Genomic DNA, 19,952 nt, shown 5'->3' on the forward strand with positions numbered 1-19,952 from the left:
GTTCCCTTATATGGGACGCCAAAGTTTCTTTGCCGTTACTGTCTAAATGTGGAAGCATTTTGTTGGAAATTTTCGGGAGACGGTGATCATGCATTTGTACTATCTTTAGCCAGTATTTTAAGCATCTAATTTGAGCATTAATGAAAACCGGAAATCTCCCACATTCTCCATATACCATGTCGTTAGGGGTAGATTGTGTAACGCCTAAAAAAATCTTGCAGGCCAGTAAGTGTATCTTTTCAAGCGCTTGGAAAGGTTGGAAGCCCCATATTTCGGAACCGTACAAAAGAATAGGCTGAATTTGTACATCAAATAATTTGAAAAAACGTTGCGGGTAAGGAAACCAACGTTGTTATAAACGGACATGAGGTATAACAGTGCTTTCTTAGCTCTGAGAGCTAAATCTGCAGCACAATGTGTCCAGTTCACAGCAAAGAAAAGCTTTACACCGAGGTATTTATGATTTATGACATTAACGGGTTTAGAACTAAAACACCACTTTTCCTTCTAAATACAACAATATTAGTCTTTTCAAGATTTACTGATAGCGACCATTCTGAAGAATATCTTTCTAGTATGTTTAGTTGGTTTTGTAACCCAATAATTGAGGTAGATACCAGAATTACATCGTCTGCAAAAAGTAACATAAATATTTCAATAATGTCGGGAAATAACTGGACACCATGCTTACCTTGCAGCGAAATATCATTATATAACTCGTTTATGAAGAAAGAGAACAGGATAGGGCTCATAATACATCCTTGTCTTAAGCCAACTGGACAATCAAAAAAATCGGATAAACCACCTTGACTGCGTACACGATTTGATATTTGAATACAATGACGTAAGCATGGTGTACATTTTGCCTCACAGGCCAGCATTTCTAAGACAAAACCATAATTTGGAACGATCAACTGAGTCGAACGCCTTTTTAAAATCAACAAATGCAACATCCAATTTAGATTTGTGTCGAGATAAACATTTCTGAATAATTGCATCTATGGTGAAAATATGGTCTGATGTGGAATAAGACTTCCTGAATCCTGCTTGACATTCGGGAATTTTATCGTGCATGTTTGCCCACAGTGTAAGTCTATTATTGAGAATAGATGTAAAAGTTTTACCTAAAATACTCATTAATGATATACCTCTGTAGCTGTCTGGGTTGTTTACATCTCCCTTTTTAAGAACTGGGACAATACTTGAGCGTGACCAGGCTTCTGGAAAGTAGCCATCATTGAATATTTTGTTAAAACATTTACTAAGAAATGGCAGAATTTCAGAACTTGAACATTTCAACATTTCCACAAGAACCAGATCGAGACCAGGTGATTTACCACATTTAAGACTATTAATGGCATTCAAAATTTCACCGTCTGTAATATGGCAGTCCAGCACCTGTCTGTCTATGTCATCGAGTATAGGGGGTGAGTCAGCTATAGAGTTATCTTCATTCTGGATAATCTGAAAGATATTGTTATTCTTAAAGACTGACTTAAAATGGACAAGCCATTCTGATTTTAATATCTGAATACTGGGGCCTGATTTTTGTCTGAGTGAGCGGACTCGTTTCCAGAAAAGGGATGGGTTATGTAAAGAGTCATTTAATTTTCTAAGGTTGTTTTTGCATTGGTTTATTTTGAATTGTCTACAAAAACCTTTATATCTATTTCGTTCCCTACAGTATAAGGCTCGGTTGTTATCAGAGCGATTACATCTAAATCCTCTAAGTGCTTTTCTAGCACGTTGTTTAGCTGCTCTACACTCTTTGTTAAGTCTAACTTTAGGTTTCCTATCAAGGTTAGTCGTCTTCCTCATACACTGTGCGGCCTCTAAAATAATTTTGACAAAGTCGCTTATTGCCAGTTCTATATCGATATCTAACGCAGTCAGGTACTGCTCGTATGATTTCCATACATACAGCGCCATGCCTCCTGAAAATCGACCAAAGTGCTTATAGTTCTACTTGCGGGTGACATGAAACATATATGATCATTAAATATGTATTTAATCTTTTTAATATTATTTTGCCATGTTTCAACCAGACAAATTGTATCAAATGTGGCTAGAAAATCGATAAACATTGCATTCTGTAATTTAGACGCAAGTCCTTGAACATTCCAGGTACACATATCAAATACAACAGAGTTACTTGAACTAGGATTAGATCTAAGATTGGAGTGCAACTTCCCATGGTCAGGAGCTGCCCGTGGGTCACGGTCGAGTCCCTTACTGTCGTCAGTCGTCTTCTGTGACTGCTGCTGCTGGCTGTCGTCTTGTGCCTGGACCCCCACAGGCACCTCGCCTCTCGGTACCGCCTCCCTCAACCATCATCTGCCATCATACACTCGGTGAGGGTTCTTTCTTATTATATTGTAAATAATTATGTTATGTATTTGTATGATGCTACACGTGTATGTTGAAATATAAACATTATATGTATATATACACATGTCTGCTCTGTGACCTGGTTAATGGATAATGATTGTATTGCTTATATGATCGTAGTACTTATTGCTAAGCCTAGCATGTATTGGCCCATGAAGTATTGTAGCGTATTTTGATGCAATGTATTTATTTTTTACAGGGTCTTCTTCAGTTATTATTGCCATTAAACTGACATCTACAGAAACTATTTGCCTTTGTGGTATATACCAAACCACTCCGGTTACATTGAGTGGTTAAGCTGCTAGACTTAGTGATTAACATACAAATTAAAATACACTTGCTTATATATACATAATTACATACTCCTACATTCACAAACCCGTGTTTCCCGATTCCGTGCTTCACAGTTTAGGCTTCACATACCCGTGTTTGCCGATTCCGTGTTTCACAGTTTAGGCTTCACATACCCGTGTCTGCCGATTCCGTGTTTCACAGTTTAGGCTTCACATACCCGTGTCTGCCGATTCCGTGTTTCACAGTTTAGGCTTCATATACCCGTGTCTGCTGATTCCGTGTTTCACAGTTTAGACTTCACATACCCGTGTCTGCCGATTCTGTGTTTCACAGTTTAGGCTTCACAAACCCGTGTCTGCCGATTCCGTGTTTCACAGTTTAGACTTCACATACCCGTGTCTGCCGATTCCGTGTTTCACAGTTTAGGCTTCACATACCCGTGTCTGCCGATTCCGTGTTTCACAGTTTAGGCCGATTCCATGTTTCACAGTTTAGGCTTCATATACCCGTGTCTGCCGATTCCGTGTTTCACAGTTTAGACTTCATATACCCGTGTCTGCCGATTCCGTGTTTCACAGTTTAGGCTTCACATACCCGTGTCTGCCGATTCCGTGTTTCACAGTTTAGACTTCACATACCCGTGTCTGCCGATTCCGTGTTTCACAGTTTAGGCTTTATATACCCGTGTCTGCCGATTCCGTGTTTCACAGTTTAGACTTCACATACCCGTGTCTGCCGATTCCGTGTTTCACAGTTTAGGCTTCACATACCCGTGTCTGCCGATTCCGTGTTTCACAGTTTAGGCTTCACATACCCGTGTCTGCCGATTCCGTGTTTCACAGTTTAGGCTTCACATACCCGTGTCTGCCGATTCCATGTTTCACAGTTTAGGCTTCATATACCCGTGTCTGCCGATTCCGTGTTTCACAGTTTAGGCTTCATATACCCGTGTCTGCCGATTCCGTGTTTCACAGTTTAGGCTTCACATACCCGTGTCTGCCGATTCCGTGTTTCACAGTTTAGGCTTCACATACCCATGTCTGCCGATTCCGTGTTTCACAGTTTAGACTTCACATACCCATGTCTGCCGATTCCGTGTTTCACAGTTTAGACTTCACATACCCGTGTCTGCCGATTCCGTGTTTCACAGTTTAGGCTTCATATACCCGTGTCTGCCAATTCCGTGTTTCACAGTTTAGGCTTCATATACCCGTGTCTGCAAATTCCGTGTTTCACAGTTTAGACTTCACATACCCCTGTCTGCCAATTCAGTGTTTCACAGTTTAGGCTTCACATACCCGTGTCTGCCGATTCTGTGTTTTACAGTTTAGGCTTTATATACCCGTGTCTGACGATTCAGTGTTTTACAGTTTAGGCTTCATATACCCGTGTCTGGCGATTCCGTGTTTTACAGTTTAGGCTTCATATACTCGTGTCTGCCGATTCCGTGTTTCACAGTTTAGACTTCACGTACCTGTGTCTGCCGATTCCGTGTTTCACAGTTTAGGCTTTATATACCCGTGTCTGCCGATTCCGTGTTTCACAGTTTAGGCTTCATATACCCGTGTCTGCCGATTCCGTGTTTCACAGTTTAGACTTCATATACCCGTGTCTGCCGATTCCGTGTTTCACAGTTTAGACTTTACATACCCGTGTCTGCCGATTCCGTGTTTCACAGTTTAGGCTTTATATACCCGTGTCTGCCGATTCCGTGTTTCACAGTTTAGGCTTCACATACCCGTGTCTGCCGATTCCGTGTTTCACAGTTTAGGCTTCACATACCCGTGTCTGCCGATTCCGTGTTTCACAGTTTAGGCTTTATATACCCGTGTCTGCCGATTCCGTGTTTCACAGTTTAGGCTTCATATACCCGTGTCTGCCGATTCCGTGTTTCACAGTTTAGACTTCACATACCCGTGTCTGCCGATTCCGTGTTTCACAGTTTAGGCTTTATATACCCGTGTCTGCCGATTCCGTGTTTTACAGTTTAGACTTCACATAACCGTGTCTGCTGATTCCGTGTTTTCACAGTTTAGGCTTCATATACCCGTGTCTGCTGATTCCGTGTTTCACAGTTTAGGCTTCACTATCCTGTGTCTGCTGATCCCGTGTTTCACAGTTTAGGCTTCATATACCCGTGTTTCACAGTTTAGGCTTCATATACCCGTGTTTCACAGTTTCACAGTTTAGGCTCTATAAACCTACGTGAGCCAAGTGAGTCAGTGCGTGAGTGTGTGAAAGGGTGAGTGAGTTATTGGGGAGCGGGTGATTGAATGAGTTAGTGGATTGGGGATGGGGGTGGGGCGGTATTTTTACAGATTATTTTTGAGGCAGAGATTGAAAAGTGGATGAGAATGTTTGCCCTGAGATTTGAGTTGGAGATGCTGCACACATAAGGATGTACACCTTTGATACCAAGTCCATGCACTCTCTATTCTAGGTAGACAGTTTGGAGGAAATTCAAATACAGCTAAAAGTGTATAGTGGAGTCAAAATCATTTTTGATATTCCCGAGGAACTATAAACGTGTTAATTTCATGGTTGACCATAAATAAAGCAATCTTTCTGACTGACTTATCTTGTTAAGGTGCAATGAGAAAACTGAGTGAGTGAGTAATATTGAACAAACGTGAAGATATCATGTATATGATATATATTTCACGAGCAATTTCTGGACTGTCAACTGAATTTAATAATACAACTATTGTATATTAATACTGGGAACTAGTCAAATGGGCCGAAAGACAAAAGGGCCGAGAAGTGCCAAGTCAAAAGGGCCGATGGAAAAAGTCAAAAGGGCCGAGGTGAAAGTAAAATGGGCCGTGACAAAAAGTCAAAAGGGCCTTATTCCTAGTCAAATGGGCCGAACAGAAAAAAAAAGTTTGGAAAGGTTATACATTATTTATTGACACATATAGCATGGGAACATAATACCCCCATAACATTAATAAAATGGTAATGACATGGTAATAGCCAAGCATGTAGCCAAGTTTTCACGTAATGGCAATACATATAGATCATAATTGACTTAATTAACACAAGTTCACATAATTAACAAAAATAATATAATGGTAATTTACACAAGTACATTCGTTCATAATTTATACAAGTTCACATACACTCTGGAACTGTTCACTCGCAGGAAGGCGACTTTTTCGGGCGTGTATAAACATTGGCCGTTTTTCGTTTTCGCCTTCGTGCGAAAAGGGTAGACATTTGCAACAATGGGTTCGTGTGTTTATACAGGAACCCTAATCCCAGAGGAAGGCGACAACCACAATACGATCATGTTCATTTTATTCATACATATGTATTCATTAAATCATTATTTGAAATATGTACAAAGTCTCATCTAACATGTTAATCATCTTATCATTTATACTATATTTCACTTAAAGTTCACTTAAGATGCTAGTTCAATTTAAGAACAAACGATGCACTGTCTGCATACTCGTACACCGTCATCTGGTTGGAATCCAACTTAATGGTTCCAGGTAATCATTGGGAGATTGCCCTCTATCCACGTTGAGGCGGCATGGTCTGCCAGACTATGACGTCGACACTGAGTCGAGATACTTTACAATAAAAACGCTAGACTCCCATGTGGACTAAAAACTTACGACAACAACAGAAACATACATCACTTACGGATTAGTCATGACACTGAGTCAAGACACTTCACAATGAAAACATTTGAGTCTCATGTTCAAATTCCATTAAAAATAACAACAACAAACAAAACACTATTTACACTATTTTACTATGTAATTTATGATTTTTTTTATTTTTCGGCCCTTTTTTCGCCCATTTTGACTTTTCATTTCGGCCCATTTGACCTTTAGCCTCGGCCCTTTTGACTTTATTTTTCGGCCCTTTTGTCCTTCGGCCCTTTTGACTACAACCCATTAATACTTAAACTGAACAAAACAGTTATTTTACACATGTACATATATGTCAAAACATATGTCTAAACATATATATACTCAACCGCATAAAAAACGCAAGTTTTTCAAAATGAATAAATATTCGACAGAACATTGTTAAATGTTATAGTGTAACTACATATTGGTTACCTTTGTTGTGAAAAAAACAGTTTGTTAGTGTTCAGGTTCTGTTTGTGATTTCTCTTGGATATTGCACATCGCCAAAACGCAGCAATCGAATTGGCCGTTGGGTGTGGTTGCAGAATTTTTTCATGAAAATCATGATGCGCATTATGTCACGGACACATAGGGGTATGAAAATGCCCTCAAATCAGTTTGAAATCTCTCCCGACAAACGCCTACCAAGAATGCCAAGGTTAACGACGCAACAGAGGGAACAAGCCATCGGCCGTCTTGAAGCTGGACAGAGTGTTGCAGATGTTGCCAATGCATTCCATGTGCACATAACGACCATCTACCGTCTTCAGGACGTTTTGCAGCTACACAGACCACGGCTGACCGCCAACGTCCTGGACGTCCCAGAATCACAACACCACTGCAAGATCGACACATTCAACGTTCGCACATCGGGGATCGATTCTTATCTGCCAACGAGACTGCCCGACATGACTATTGCACGTCACAACCGAGCAATAAGCGGAGATACAGTTCGGCGCAGACTCAGAGCAGTCCACCTCCGTTGTCGTCGTCCAGCTCCACGTCCTATCCTCACACCGAGACATCGTCAGAATCGCCTGCAGTGGGCTTCGTTGCATCGAAACTGGCGTCAACAACAGTGGAGACTGGTATTGTTCTCTGATGAAAGTCGGTTTTGCATTTATCATGCTGACCGCCGAGTTTAAATATGGCGAAGACGAGGTGAACGCTTTGCTGTCGAATGTGTAAGGGAAGATGATGCATGGGGAGGTCCGAGCGTTATGGTATGGGCAGCGATTGGCCTGAATCAGAGATTAGGGCCAGTATTCTTCCAGGTCGGGGAAATGGAGTCACTGCCCAACGTTATATCGACCAGATCCTCCGACCCCAGGTTGTGCCATTTTGCGTCCGACACAAGCAACACATTTACCAGCAAGATTATGCCAGGCCCCACACTGTTAGAGTCACGCAGGCATTTTTCCAGCAGCACAACATCCGACTACTGCCATGGCCTGCTGTCAGTCCCGATTTAAACCCGATCGAACATTTTTGGGACGAGCTGCAGAGACGACTGAATGAAGTCCGACCACGTCCGACAACTGCAGCAGAACTCCAGGCAGCCATCATCCGGACATGTGCGGCAATCCCTAGGGCCTTTGTCAACCATCTGATTCACTCCATGTTCAGGCGGTGCACAACTGTAGTGAATGCACAAGGTGGACATACACGCTACTGACTTGTTGGATCAATTTCGATTTTGTCTTCAATGCAAAGTAAACCAACAATGTTTCCATGCATTGACTGACATGTCCCAATAATCATGCAATAAGTGTTGATTGTTATTATGTACCTGTTTTCATGCATTATCTGTCAAAAGTAAAGTTTTTCTCAATCTGGATTTTGACTTGCGTTTCTTTTGCGGTTCAGTATATAATGTTTAGTTCAGAACATTATGTACAGATGCTATAATTTTTAACAAATAAACTTTTTTAAAAAAAGGAAAAAAATTGGTCACGAAAAAATAATATTTTATACAAAATTGCATGCAGAAAAATTGCGTCTGAGAACATCTAATTTAAAAAAAATTCCACGGGGAGACTAGATTCATAAATGCATAATATTTTATGCTGCAAAAAGTGCTTTATGGGTTTCAGCTTCTCATTCAGTTGATCTTATTCGTTCTACATATGTCCAGTGGGTCGAGGATTCGTTCTACATATGTCCAGTGGGTCGAGGAGATTTCATAGAAAAGTTTTGTGGAACGCTGAGAGCGCACCTTCCAATGTAGCTAAGATACATAGCGTTCACTGTCAGTGAACGCTATGTATCTTAGCCACTTCCCATGTAAGTGCCATCTTTTCCAAACTGGTCCTCAATCATCAGTGCGCTGGTGTGGGATGCGCATGAAACTCACCACTAACAAATGCACCATTTCGGTTATCTCCCCGGAAGTGAACTTTCACGTGTTCAACTATGGCGGCAAGAAGAAATAAACAAATGCTGCCGTATATTTGAAAATCGGCACGGACACGACTCATGCATGACAAGAATCCTTATATTTGCAGATGACAATGTTTAGTGTAAAATCGGAGTTTCAAGTAGGCCGATATGTCAATATGTTCTCATTGTAGGCGTGGCTCGCATTGTGTAGTGTAGTCTACTGTTACTTTCGTTTTGGGAGACACTTTACAGCTGATTTGGATACTTCCTGGAAGTTCAGTGACGTCATTAAAATTTCGTGGTACTGTGAACCTGTATACTACATGTTTAGATACTGTCAAGCTCTCCGGTTGTCAGCTCTGTTTTTAGATACGTCAGGGATTGTTTCACGTACCTCATTTGTCATGTTTCACTCAGTCTGTCAGTTGGAGATACCCAGATTACAATCCACTTTGGTGGAATATCTTTAAATTTTTGGTGACCATTACCAGATTATAGATCTGCACAATCGTTGGTCACGTGGTGAATTGATTGTTTCTGAGAAAGATTAGGCCTATGCAGCGAATATACCACGAAAGGACAAATGTGTGATTGTCAGTTTTCTATTTTGTTTCAGAAGACAGGGATGGGAACAAAGTCACTGTCCCCACCCAGTGGAACTTGAAAGATTTTGTGTGAACAAAATTTGGAAGGTAAATATATTGTTTTAATTAGCATGATGAGTTTTGTGTGAAGAATTATACATCTATCTTAATTGCCCTTAACATGCCAAATCTATACCAACTCTTCTGAGAGTTTAATCATGTAATTTTTCTGTATACAACAAATCTGGGTCATGCTAGTGGTACTAGTCAATGTCATGTATATTCATCTTTCTAAAAATTTCTCTATTTTTGGTTTTCATACCATCATTTCTATCTAGTCATAAAATGAACAATGTAAGGTTTGGCTCTTGTTGTCAAGTTTCTACATTATGATCATATCTCATATACCAAACCGAAAAAGAGACCAAACCGAAGGCCGTGTACCGCAGTACGTACCGTTTCACCCCTATTCAAACCTTCTATCTGCTCCTGCTTCTCACAACAAGCAGCTCAATCCTCGACAGCTAAGTCTTGTTTCTATTTCAAGATGGCTGCTGAAGGAGGATGTAAATCATCCTATCCTTTATTCATGGACTGAACATGATACCTGGAACTTGCTAATTGCTATTGATAATCTCCATTCAGTGCATAGATAGTAGCAAGCACAAGACCATGTTGACACCACTATAAGATTTATTTACCTTCAGGTCACAATATGGCTCAAATATTGCCGACATGACGTTTGACTCACTCACTGTCTATTTCCAGAATGTCTCACCAGTCCGAGAGAGAGCGGCTGAGGAAGGCTGTCCTGGACGTCCTCAGGGACAATCCACGTGGAATTAAGAGAGAGCATTTGTGGAATTTCACCGCCAAAAAACTTGGAAAGTCACCAAAAGCAAGTGACTATGGGGTTGGTAAAATGTCGCAGATGTTTCCCTTCGTACAACACCTCTACCTGGAATTCAAGGAAGGGAAAGATATCTTCATCAAACTGAAACCTGTTGGAGCAGATGCTGAGGTCATATCTAGTGATGAAGATGACTTTCCATCTTTGCTGTTGCATAGTCAATCAACTAAAGCTAAGCCAAATAAATCAACATCACGAGACACCAAGGGCTCATCGAGAAATACCCCCAAACAAGGTACATCATCGGATTCCTTCTTATCCCTGGAAGTGTCTGGGTCCAGCTGGGCGTCCGAGAGTCACTCCAGGGAGGAAATGTTGGAGGAGCTGAAAGATCAACTTGTGAAACTGTTGAAAAAGAAGGGAAGGGTTCAGAAAATGCAGTTATGGGGACATTTTCAGCGAGAATATCATGTTACTCCAAAAGGCTCAGAATATGGTGTAAACAAAATGGCTGATGTGATTCAACAGTTCACAGATGTTATTGAAGAGCGACGGATTGATGGTGAAAATTATTTACAGCTCAGGCAAACGAGACCGAAAGTTAAAGACACCAACCTGACATGGGGCCAGGGTGCAAGAGCCAAGTCAACGCCTGTAGTTGGCAGGACATCCCAGCAGAGAACAGCACCAGGAATCGGCAGGACATCCCAGCAAACAATCGTGACATCTTCTGATGATTCTTCAGACACTGACAGTGATTGTGTAGTAGATGAAAAAAAAACATTTGTAAGCTCAAAACTGCATGGAAAGTCTGAAACAGATTTTAAGGATGAGTTTGAAAAGCTGGAACAGCAGATACAGTCAAGCAGGATGCGGGGGAATCTTCTTGGTCAGCCGTTACAAGTGCAGCCTGGTTCCCGCACTCAGGCCATAAGGCCACCACAACCAATCCAGCCTCTCATGCAAGGAGCCTTTGCCTTCTTCCAACCTGTAGTTCCAGCTCCGCTCCACCAACGGATGGCTCCTGCACATCATCATCAGATGAGTCCACCTGTTGCTGCTGCTGCACAGGGCATGTCCAGGCATCCAGCTCCTCACACCTCCAGGTCCAGTTCCGGAGAGATGAAGATTCTTTGGCGAAGACAGGGCTCTGCAGCACGATCTCCAAAGCCCGGACATCAGCCAGACTTGAGAGGAGAGAGATCAATGTTGCTCCAGTTCCTTACAGTAGAGGTCTGCCATCAAAGGATCAGATTGACGCTGTTGCCAAAGATTGTATTACAATCCTAGCTGACGCCAATGAGCACGCGGTCAGTTGAGAGGATTGAGAAGCTGCTTTGCCAGCGGTTCAATATCAGGTCGATTCGTGACCTTGGTTGTGTTCGCCATGTGGACCAGATCAGTACTGTCAATGAACATGCTCGCCTCCTTTGTAAAGTGAACATATACGTTCAAGCTTTTGTCAAAGCAAGATCTGTCTGCACTATGTTTGAACTATCAGAGTGTCTGAGGGAATTCACCAAAGACCGGGATGACTTCGAGTCCCTGAAGCTTGGCCCCCTGCAACGCCTACCAGTCGTGTACGACATGTTCAAGTTCCCGTGTGATGAGGAGATCCCTGAAATAACCACCATGGACCTGCTGGAGCACCTGCGTGACTACCTGTCGAAGAACAACAAGTGGATGGAGCGTGTGGAGATGGAGCCGGTGATGAGCTACATGGTGGAGGCCTACAGCTCCGACACTGCGTACCAGCTCGGCATCAGAATACGCAGCCTGCCCCTGGCTGTGCAGGTCAGTAGGTCGTTACCGTAGTAACAGGATTAACATACACAACATTTGGTAAGTATGTTATAACATGCAGTTACCTTGCTTTGTACAGGGCATATGTGGTTAACTTGCTTCCGACTGGGCATATGTGGTTAACTTGCTTCCTACAGGATGTGGTTACCTTGGTTACCATGCTGGTTCACAGAAGGACAACTTGGTGGAATCAATATATGTGATTCCATTATTGTGGAAAGATTTGTTAAGGCCAGACCAATTTTATTTCTTGTTTTATGGATTTTTGTCCTCGGAAAACCTAAGGGCAGGAGGGAAAAAAATAAAAATAAAATCACTAGTGAAACTAATATTCCTTCTAAATATTTAAGGGGTGCTGGGGTAGCCTAGTGGTTAAAGCGTTGTCTCGTCACACCGAAAGCACGGGTTCGATTCCCCACATGGGTACAGTGTGTGAAGCCCATTTCTGGTGTCCCCCGCCGTGATATTGCTGGAATATTGCTAAAACAGCGTAAAACCATACTCAGTCAGTCAGTCAGTCTAAATATTCAAAGTATGTTACTTTAGGCAATTTATGAAGTGTATATGGGGCAAAAAAACAATCTAAAAACCAAATTTCTTGAATGTTTACATTTTGGCCAATAAAAACATAAGGATTTTATTTTTTGAGCGGGAATATTAACTTCTTCTTTTTCTTATTTTTGAAAAAATATGACAGGTGGATCTGTAAAACAAGAAATAAAATTGGTCTGGCCTAAAGACTTCAGCAGAAGATGCAGAATTGATTTTTATAAGTTAATCACTGGTCACTACTATTATTTTCATTATTTCCCAATCTTTCTATTGGGTTAAGCACTTGAATATGCCAGAACATATGACCTGTTTCAAACATGTAAAATATAAGTCCAACAATGAAAGGAAATTTGACAGAAAATTTGGAACATCCCCGTAGTGTTTTAACTTCAAATATTGTCTGGGTCTGAAAATAGCAACACTTTGTTGAATTTGTCCCATAGCTCGGTTCATGGTAACATCCTCTAGTGGAACATGGTCCCAAAACATTTCAAAGTAAGATGATTTTCTGGAATGTGGCCATGTCACTGTGATGTTGTAGATGTTGAAGAAGTCGCAGCGTGACGCAGCCAATACCAGGCGGACTGTGACAGAATCCTTCAAGGACAGCTTCAAGAAGGAACTGGCAGCAGCATTCAAGAAGTTCCAGGCTGCCATTCTTCAAACAGGAGAGGATGGAGAGTCCGAGGTCCGCTCCCACTATCTCCGACTCAAACCTGAAATAGCCATCATGGAGATGTTCCAGAAGTTTCAACTGTTGCTGTCCATCGACCAGCCAGAGAACAGGGCTCAGATGAAGCGACATCGCCAACTGGAGTCGGCCATCAATGGTTTCCTGTTGACAATGCGTGACGACCAAATGGCATGCTCTCTACTTCATCTTGCGATATGTATCGGAAACACGACACTAGAGGAGTCCGCCATGGAACTATTTGCGCCTCCATCTCCTCCAAGTCAGGAGAATGCAGCAAGGGAAAGCAACTCTGCCCCAAGACAGCCACCATCAAATGGTACATACTTCATTATTGTCATGTGGAATAAGTTGACCATTTTGGTGATGTTGATGTCACTGTAGGGTTTTGTCTGCCAAACATTTCACATGTGTTAGATTGCTTCATAAGCTTTTGTCTGGTTGCTCACATTCAGATCTTCTTAATGTCAGATGTTAGTCTTCTGTGTTAAACCTGTATTCCCCAGTAATGTGAGATGTGTTTACAGCTGCTGTGTTAGATCTGTATTCCCCAGTAATGTGAGATGTGTTTACAGCTGCTGTGTTAGATCTTTATTCCCCAGTAATGTGAGATGTGTTTACAGCTGCTGTGTTAGATCTGTATTCCCCAGTAATGTGAGATGTGTTTACAGCTGCTGTGTTAGATCTGTATTCCCCAGTAATGTCAGATGTGTTTACAGCTGCTGTGTTAGATATTTATTCCCCAGTAATGTCAGATGTGTTTACAGCTGCTGTGTTAGATATTTATTCCCCAGTAATGTCAGATGTGTTTACAGCTGCTGTGTTAGATCTGTATTCTCCAGTAATTTGAGATGTGTTTACAGCTGCTGTGTTAGATCTTTATTCCCCAGTAATGTGAGATGTGTTTACAGGTGCTGTGTTAGACCTGTATTCCCCAGTAATGTGAGATGTGTTTACAGCTGCTGTGTTAGATCTGTATTCTCCAGTAATGTAAGATGTGTTTACAGCTGCTGTGTTGGACAACTTGAAGAAGTACATCGAACGCTGCCTGGCTCAGGGTTCCCTGAGTCTTGCTCATCTTGATCGGATCGAGGAGAAGCTCCTCGAAGATTTTGGATATCCTGATTTCAGGATGATGGGCTTTGGCCGATTCCTCCACTTTCTGATGACAGATCCAACTGCTAAAGCTGTAAGTAGATTCTGCATTTTACAAAACTATGTCATGTATGTCAGGCCTATTTATGTTTGTTTGGAATTTCTTGTCTATAAACACAGTCTCCACAACACTGTAAGTTGTGCTGTTAGTGCAACTATGTCTAGGGAAGAACCGGACGATACTGGCTGAATCTGGGACATGTTAGTTAACTATCCAAACCATTTGAAATACCCACGGAATCAGTGGCATGTTGGAGTTATGATGATAACAGCCAGATAACTTGGGAAGCATGCACAACTTAGGAGTCCTGTGTACTCATACTCCAGCTTGATTAGATACAGGGATAGTTGATGGATAGTTGATAGTTGATAGATAGTTGATAGTTCATGAACAGTTAATCATTAATGGATAGTTGATGGATAGTTGATAGTTAATGAACAGTTACTCATTAATGGATAGTTGATGGATAGTTGATAGTTAATGAACAGTTAATCATTAATGGATAGTTGATAGTTGATGCGGTCGGGGATCGAACCCGCGAACTTCTGCTCTCCGGGCGGACGCTTTAATGACGTTGAGTATAACCACTAGTTAGCTGGGAGGTTGATTGATAGTAATAGATAGTTGATAGTTGATGGATAATTGATAGTTGATAGTTCATGTATCATTAATGGATAGTTGATAGTTAATGGATAGTCATTATATTTATAGTTGATGGGTGATAGTTGATGTTAATTGATAGTTAGTGGATAGTTGATGGATAGTGAATGGATAATTCATTTAACAGTAGTTGATAATTATTGGTTAGTTGACGATGTGTTGCATGTATAATAGTGTATGGATAGTTGATAGTTAATGAGCCATAGAATCATGGTTTTATAGTTGATGGGTGAGTTGAGTTGCCGTTGAGTAGTTGAATAAATTGGGTTCTTTCGTACACATTGATGGACTGTGAATGGATAATTCATTGGTAGTTAATTAATGTTAATGGATAGTTGATATTCATGTATATATTAATGGATAGTTTGATATTAATGAGCGGGGATTTTGGTATGTGGGTCGAACCATTAATTTATAGTCCGATGGGTACGTTTCTAAATCCAATTAATTTAATGAGTTAATTGATAGTTAGTGGATAGTTGATGGATAGTGAATGGATAATTCATTGGTAGTTAATAGTTAATGGATAGATGATGATAGTTCATGTATAGTTAATGGATAGTTGATAGTTAATGAACGCTGAATCATTAATTTATAGTTGATGGGTAGTTGAGTTAATTGATAGTTAGTGGATAGTTGATGGATAGTGAATGGATAATTCATTGGTAGTTAATAGTTAATGGTTAGTTGATAGTTCATGTATAGTTAATGGATAGTTGATAGTTAATGAACGCTGAATCATTAATTTATAGTTGTCGGGCAGTTGAGTTAATTGATAGTTAGTGGATAGTTGATGGATAGTGAATGGATAATTCATTGGTAGTTAATAGTTAATGGATAGTTGATAGTTCATGTATAGTTAATGGATAGTTGATAGTTAATGAACGCTGAATCATTAATTTATAGTTGTCGGGCAGTTGAGTTAATTGATAGTTAGTGGATAGTTGATGGATAGTGAATGGATAATTCATTGGTAGTTAATAGTTAATGGTTAGTTGATAGTTCATGTATAGTTAATGGATAGTTGATAGTTAATGAACGCTGAATCATTAATTTATAGTTGTCGGGCAGTTGAGTTTAGTTGATAGTTAGTGGATAGTTGATGGATAGTGAATGGATAATTCATTGGTAGTTAATAGTTAATGGATAGTTGATAGTTCATGTATAGTTAATGGATAGTTGATAGATAATGAACGCTGAATCATTAATTTATAGTTGATGGGTAGTTGAGTTAATTGATAGTTAGTGGATAGTTGATGGATAGTGAATGGATAATTCATTGGTAGTTAATGGATAGTTAATGGATAGTTGATAGTTTATATATAGTTATGGATAGTTGATAGTGTATAGTTAGTTAATGGATAGTTGATAGTTTATATATAGTGAATGTATAGTTGATAGTTAATGTATAGTTAATGGATAGTTAATGAATAGTTGATAGTTAATGGATAGTTGATAGTTATTAATTGATAGTTGATAGCTGATAGTTAATGATATTGATAGTTAATGGATGGTTTTAATTTGAAAATGAGATGCATTGGATAGTTTTATACGGATAGAATATATCATTGATAGTTATGGATAGTCAATAGAATAGTTGATAGCCGATGGATAGTTGATAGTTAATGGACAGTTAACATGGAATAGTTGATAGACAATGGATAGCTGATAGTTAACGTATAGTTGATAGCCGATGCGGTAGTTAATGGATAGCTAATCGACAGTTGATAGTTAATGGACAGCATGGATAGTTAATGGATAGCCGATAGCGTGATGGAGGTAGTTAACGGATAGTTAATGGATAGTTGATAGTGAATATATAGCTGATGGATAACGGATACAATGGATAGTACAGACACGGACACTAGTTTATGGCCACACGTGACACATGACAGCTGAACAGTTGATGGTTAATGTAACGGACAGTTAATGGATAGTCATCGGACATTCTTTGTACACACACTATGACACTGGGGAACTGTGGGAAAAGTCACAGCAGAAAAGAGCTGAAAATGACAGCAGAGATAATGAGCACGACAGTGGGATGTTCCACGTGACACATGAAGTATGCAACATGGACAGGAACCAAGTCACACCGATATGACAGAGTGACAGCACGGACAGCTGTGATAGCACGGACAGCTGACATGGACAGGACAGGTAGATATAGACAGCACGGACACTGCAGGTGACACACAGACAGCTGGACACTGCAGGTAACAAACGGAGACAGGAGTGGACACTGAACAGCACACGGTCGAACATAGACATATGATATTGACAGAAGCAATGGACACCGGAGGCACGGACACTGCAGGTGAAGCACGGACAGACACGGACAGCACAAGTGTGGAGATCGACATAGATACAATGCATGGATGCAGTATGTAAGAATAGACAGGTGACACTACTGCAGGTTGATGTGGAAAAATATAGACAGGTGACACTGCACAGGTGTGTAGATCAGACATAGAGTATATGTGATATGAGGCCAGGAGGAAAATGAGGTACAGAGAGTCACAAACGCAGGTGTGTCCATACAGACAGGACCGTGACATAGACAGGTGTGAATATGAATAGGTGACACTACAGCAGGTAGAATATAGACAAGGTAGACACACTAAGATAGACAGATATGGACAGAGACAGACAGGTGTGTAGACTGCAGGAACCTGCAGGTGTGGAATAGACATGACACTGCAGGTGTGTAGACTCAGACATAGAGATATGTGATGTGCAGGTAGTGAGAGATAGACAGGTCACACTGCAGGTGTGTATATATAGACAGGTGACACTGCAGGTGTGTAGAGATAGATAGGTGACACTGCAGATGTGGAGATCAGACACAGATATGTGGATGTGCAGGTATGTAGACAGACAGGTGACACTTCAGGTGAGTAGAGATAGACACCAGACACTGCAGTGTGTAGATCAGACATAGATATGTGATGTGCAGGTATGTAGAGATAGACAGGTGACACTGCAGGTATGTAGATATAGACAGGTGACACTGCAGGTATGTAGAGATAGACAGGTGACACTGCAGGTAGGTAAAGATAGACAGGTGACACTGCAGGTGTGTAGATCAGACATAGATATGTGATGTGCAGGCATGTAGAGATAGACAGGTGACACTGCAGGTGTGTAGATCAGACATAGATGTGTGTGCATGTAGACAGGTATGTAGGACACATAGACAGGTGACACTGGGTGTGTAGATCAGACATAGATATGTGATGTGCAGGTAGGTAGAGATAGACAGGTGACACTGCAGGTGTGTAGATCAGACATAGATGTGTGATGCACAGGTAGGTAGAGATAGACAGTGACACTGCAGGTGTGTAGATCAGACATAGATGTGTGGATGTGGTATTAGAGATGAGACAGGTGACACTGCAGGTGTGTAGAATGTGACATAGATATGTGATGTGCAGGTATGTAGATATAGACAGGTGACACTGCAGGTGTGTAGATCAGACATAGATATGTGATGTGCAGGTATGTAGAGATAGACAGGTGACACTGCAGGTGTGTAGATCAGACATAGATATGTGATGTGCAGGTATGTAGAGATAGACAGGTGACACTGCAGGTGTGTAGATCAGACATAGATGTGTGATGTGCAGGTATGTAGAGATAGACAGGTGACACTGCAGGTGTGTAGATCAGACATAGATATGTGATGTGCAGGTAGGTAGAGATAGACAGGTGACACTGCAGGTAGGTAGAGATAGACAGGTGACAGATATAGACAGGTGTGCAGATCAGATCAGACATAGATATGTGATGTGCAGGTATGTAGATATAGACAGGTGACACTGCAGGTGTGTAGATCAGACATAGATATGTGATGTGCAGGTAGGTAGAGATAGACAGGTGACACTGCAGGTGAGATATGTATGCAGGTAGGTAGAGATAGACAGGTGACACTGCAGGTGTGTAGATCAGACATAGATATGTGATGTGCAGGTAGGTAGAGATAGACAGGTGACACTGCAGGTGTGTAGATCAGACATAGACAGGTGACAAATGCAGGTGTGTAGATCAGACATAGATATGTGATGTGCAGATAGGTAGAGATAGACAGGTGACACTGCAGGTATGTAGAGATAGACAGGTGACACTGCAGGTGGTAGATATAGACATCACACTGCAGGTAGGTAGACAGGTGACACTGCAGGTAGGTAGACAGGTGACACTGCAGGTATGTAGACAGGTGACACTGCAGGTATGTAGACAGGTGACACTGCAGGTGTGTAGACAGGTGACATGCAGGTATGTATGACAGGTGATACTGCAGGTAGGTAGACAGGTGACACTGCAGGTAGGTAGACAGGTGACACTGCAGGTAGGTAGACAGGTGACACTGCAGGTAGGTAGACAGGTGATACTGCAGGTAGGTAGACAGGTGACACTGACAGGCAGGTGTGTAGATAGACAGGTGACACTGCAGGTATGTAGAGATAGACAGGTGACACTGCAGGTATGTAAAGATAGACAGGTGTCACTGCAGATATGTAGAGATAGACAGGTGACACTGCAGGTGTGTAGATCAGACATAGATATGTGATGTGCAGGTAGGTAGAGATAGACAGGTGACACTGCAGGTGTGTAGATCAGACATAGATATGTGATGTGCAGGTATGTAGACATGGAGTATGACATGATGTGACCACAGGAGATTTGATTTGCACCTGTAGGAACGCTTTTGACAGTAGATTTTGGTAATAATGCCCTGAAGCAATGCTATGACGCCATGACCAGTTCCAGCTGATGGATGTGAAGCTGTAGCTTTCAGAGATACGGAAAATCACATCAGCCGATGATAATAGAATTCACTTCCCTCTGCCGCTGACAAGCCGGGAAACACAAGTCAAGCCTCGGAAACACCTGTGTTGTATGAAGACACTGAAGCAGGCCACTGTGAATCAAACTTAAAAGTGGGCAGCTTTAC

The 19,952-nt window shown here is 41.3% G+C and overlaps 1 protein-coding gene across 1 annotated transcript in view; it reads left to right on the forward strand.

Annotated features, from left to right (window-relative positions):
* Positions 1 to 8,724: 8,724 nt before the first annotated feature.
* The window catches only part of LOC124261849 (protein NO VEIN-like), a 78,930-nt gene continuing 67,702 nt past the window's right edge, over positions 8,725 to 19,952 (forward strand). Inside the window, 7 exon segments of the mRNA XM_046696222.1 lie at positions 8,725 to 8,860; positions 9,319 to 9,394; positions 10,055 to 10,973; positions 10,976 to 11,446; positions 11,448 to 11,930; positions 13,033 to 13,501; positions 14,190 to 14,371. Coding sequence (XP_046552178.1) covers positions 10,056 to 10,973; positions 10,976 to 11,446; positions 11,448 to 11,930; positions 13,033 to 13,501; positions 14,190 to 14,371 — 2,523 coding nt within the window. The 5' untranslated portion in view covers positions 8,725 to 8,860; positions 9,319 to 9,394; position 10,055.

The sequence above is a fragment of the Haliotis rubra genome, unplaced genomic scaffold (assembly GCF_003918875.1).
Source record: "Haliotis rubra isolate DU_JTF1 unplaced genomic scaffold, ASM391887v1 Scf812, whole genome shotgun sequence".
Taxonomy (NCBI): Eukaryota; Metazoa; Mollusca; class Gastropoda; order Lepetellida; family Haliotidae; genus Haliotis; species Haliotis rubra.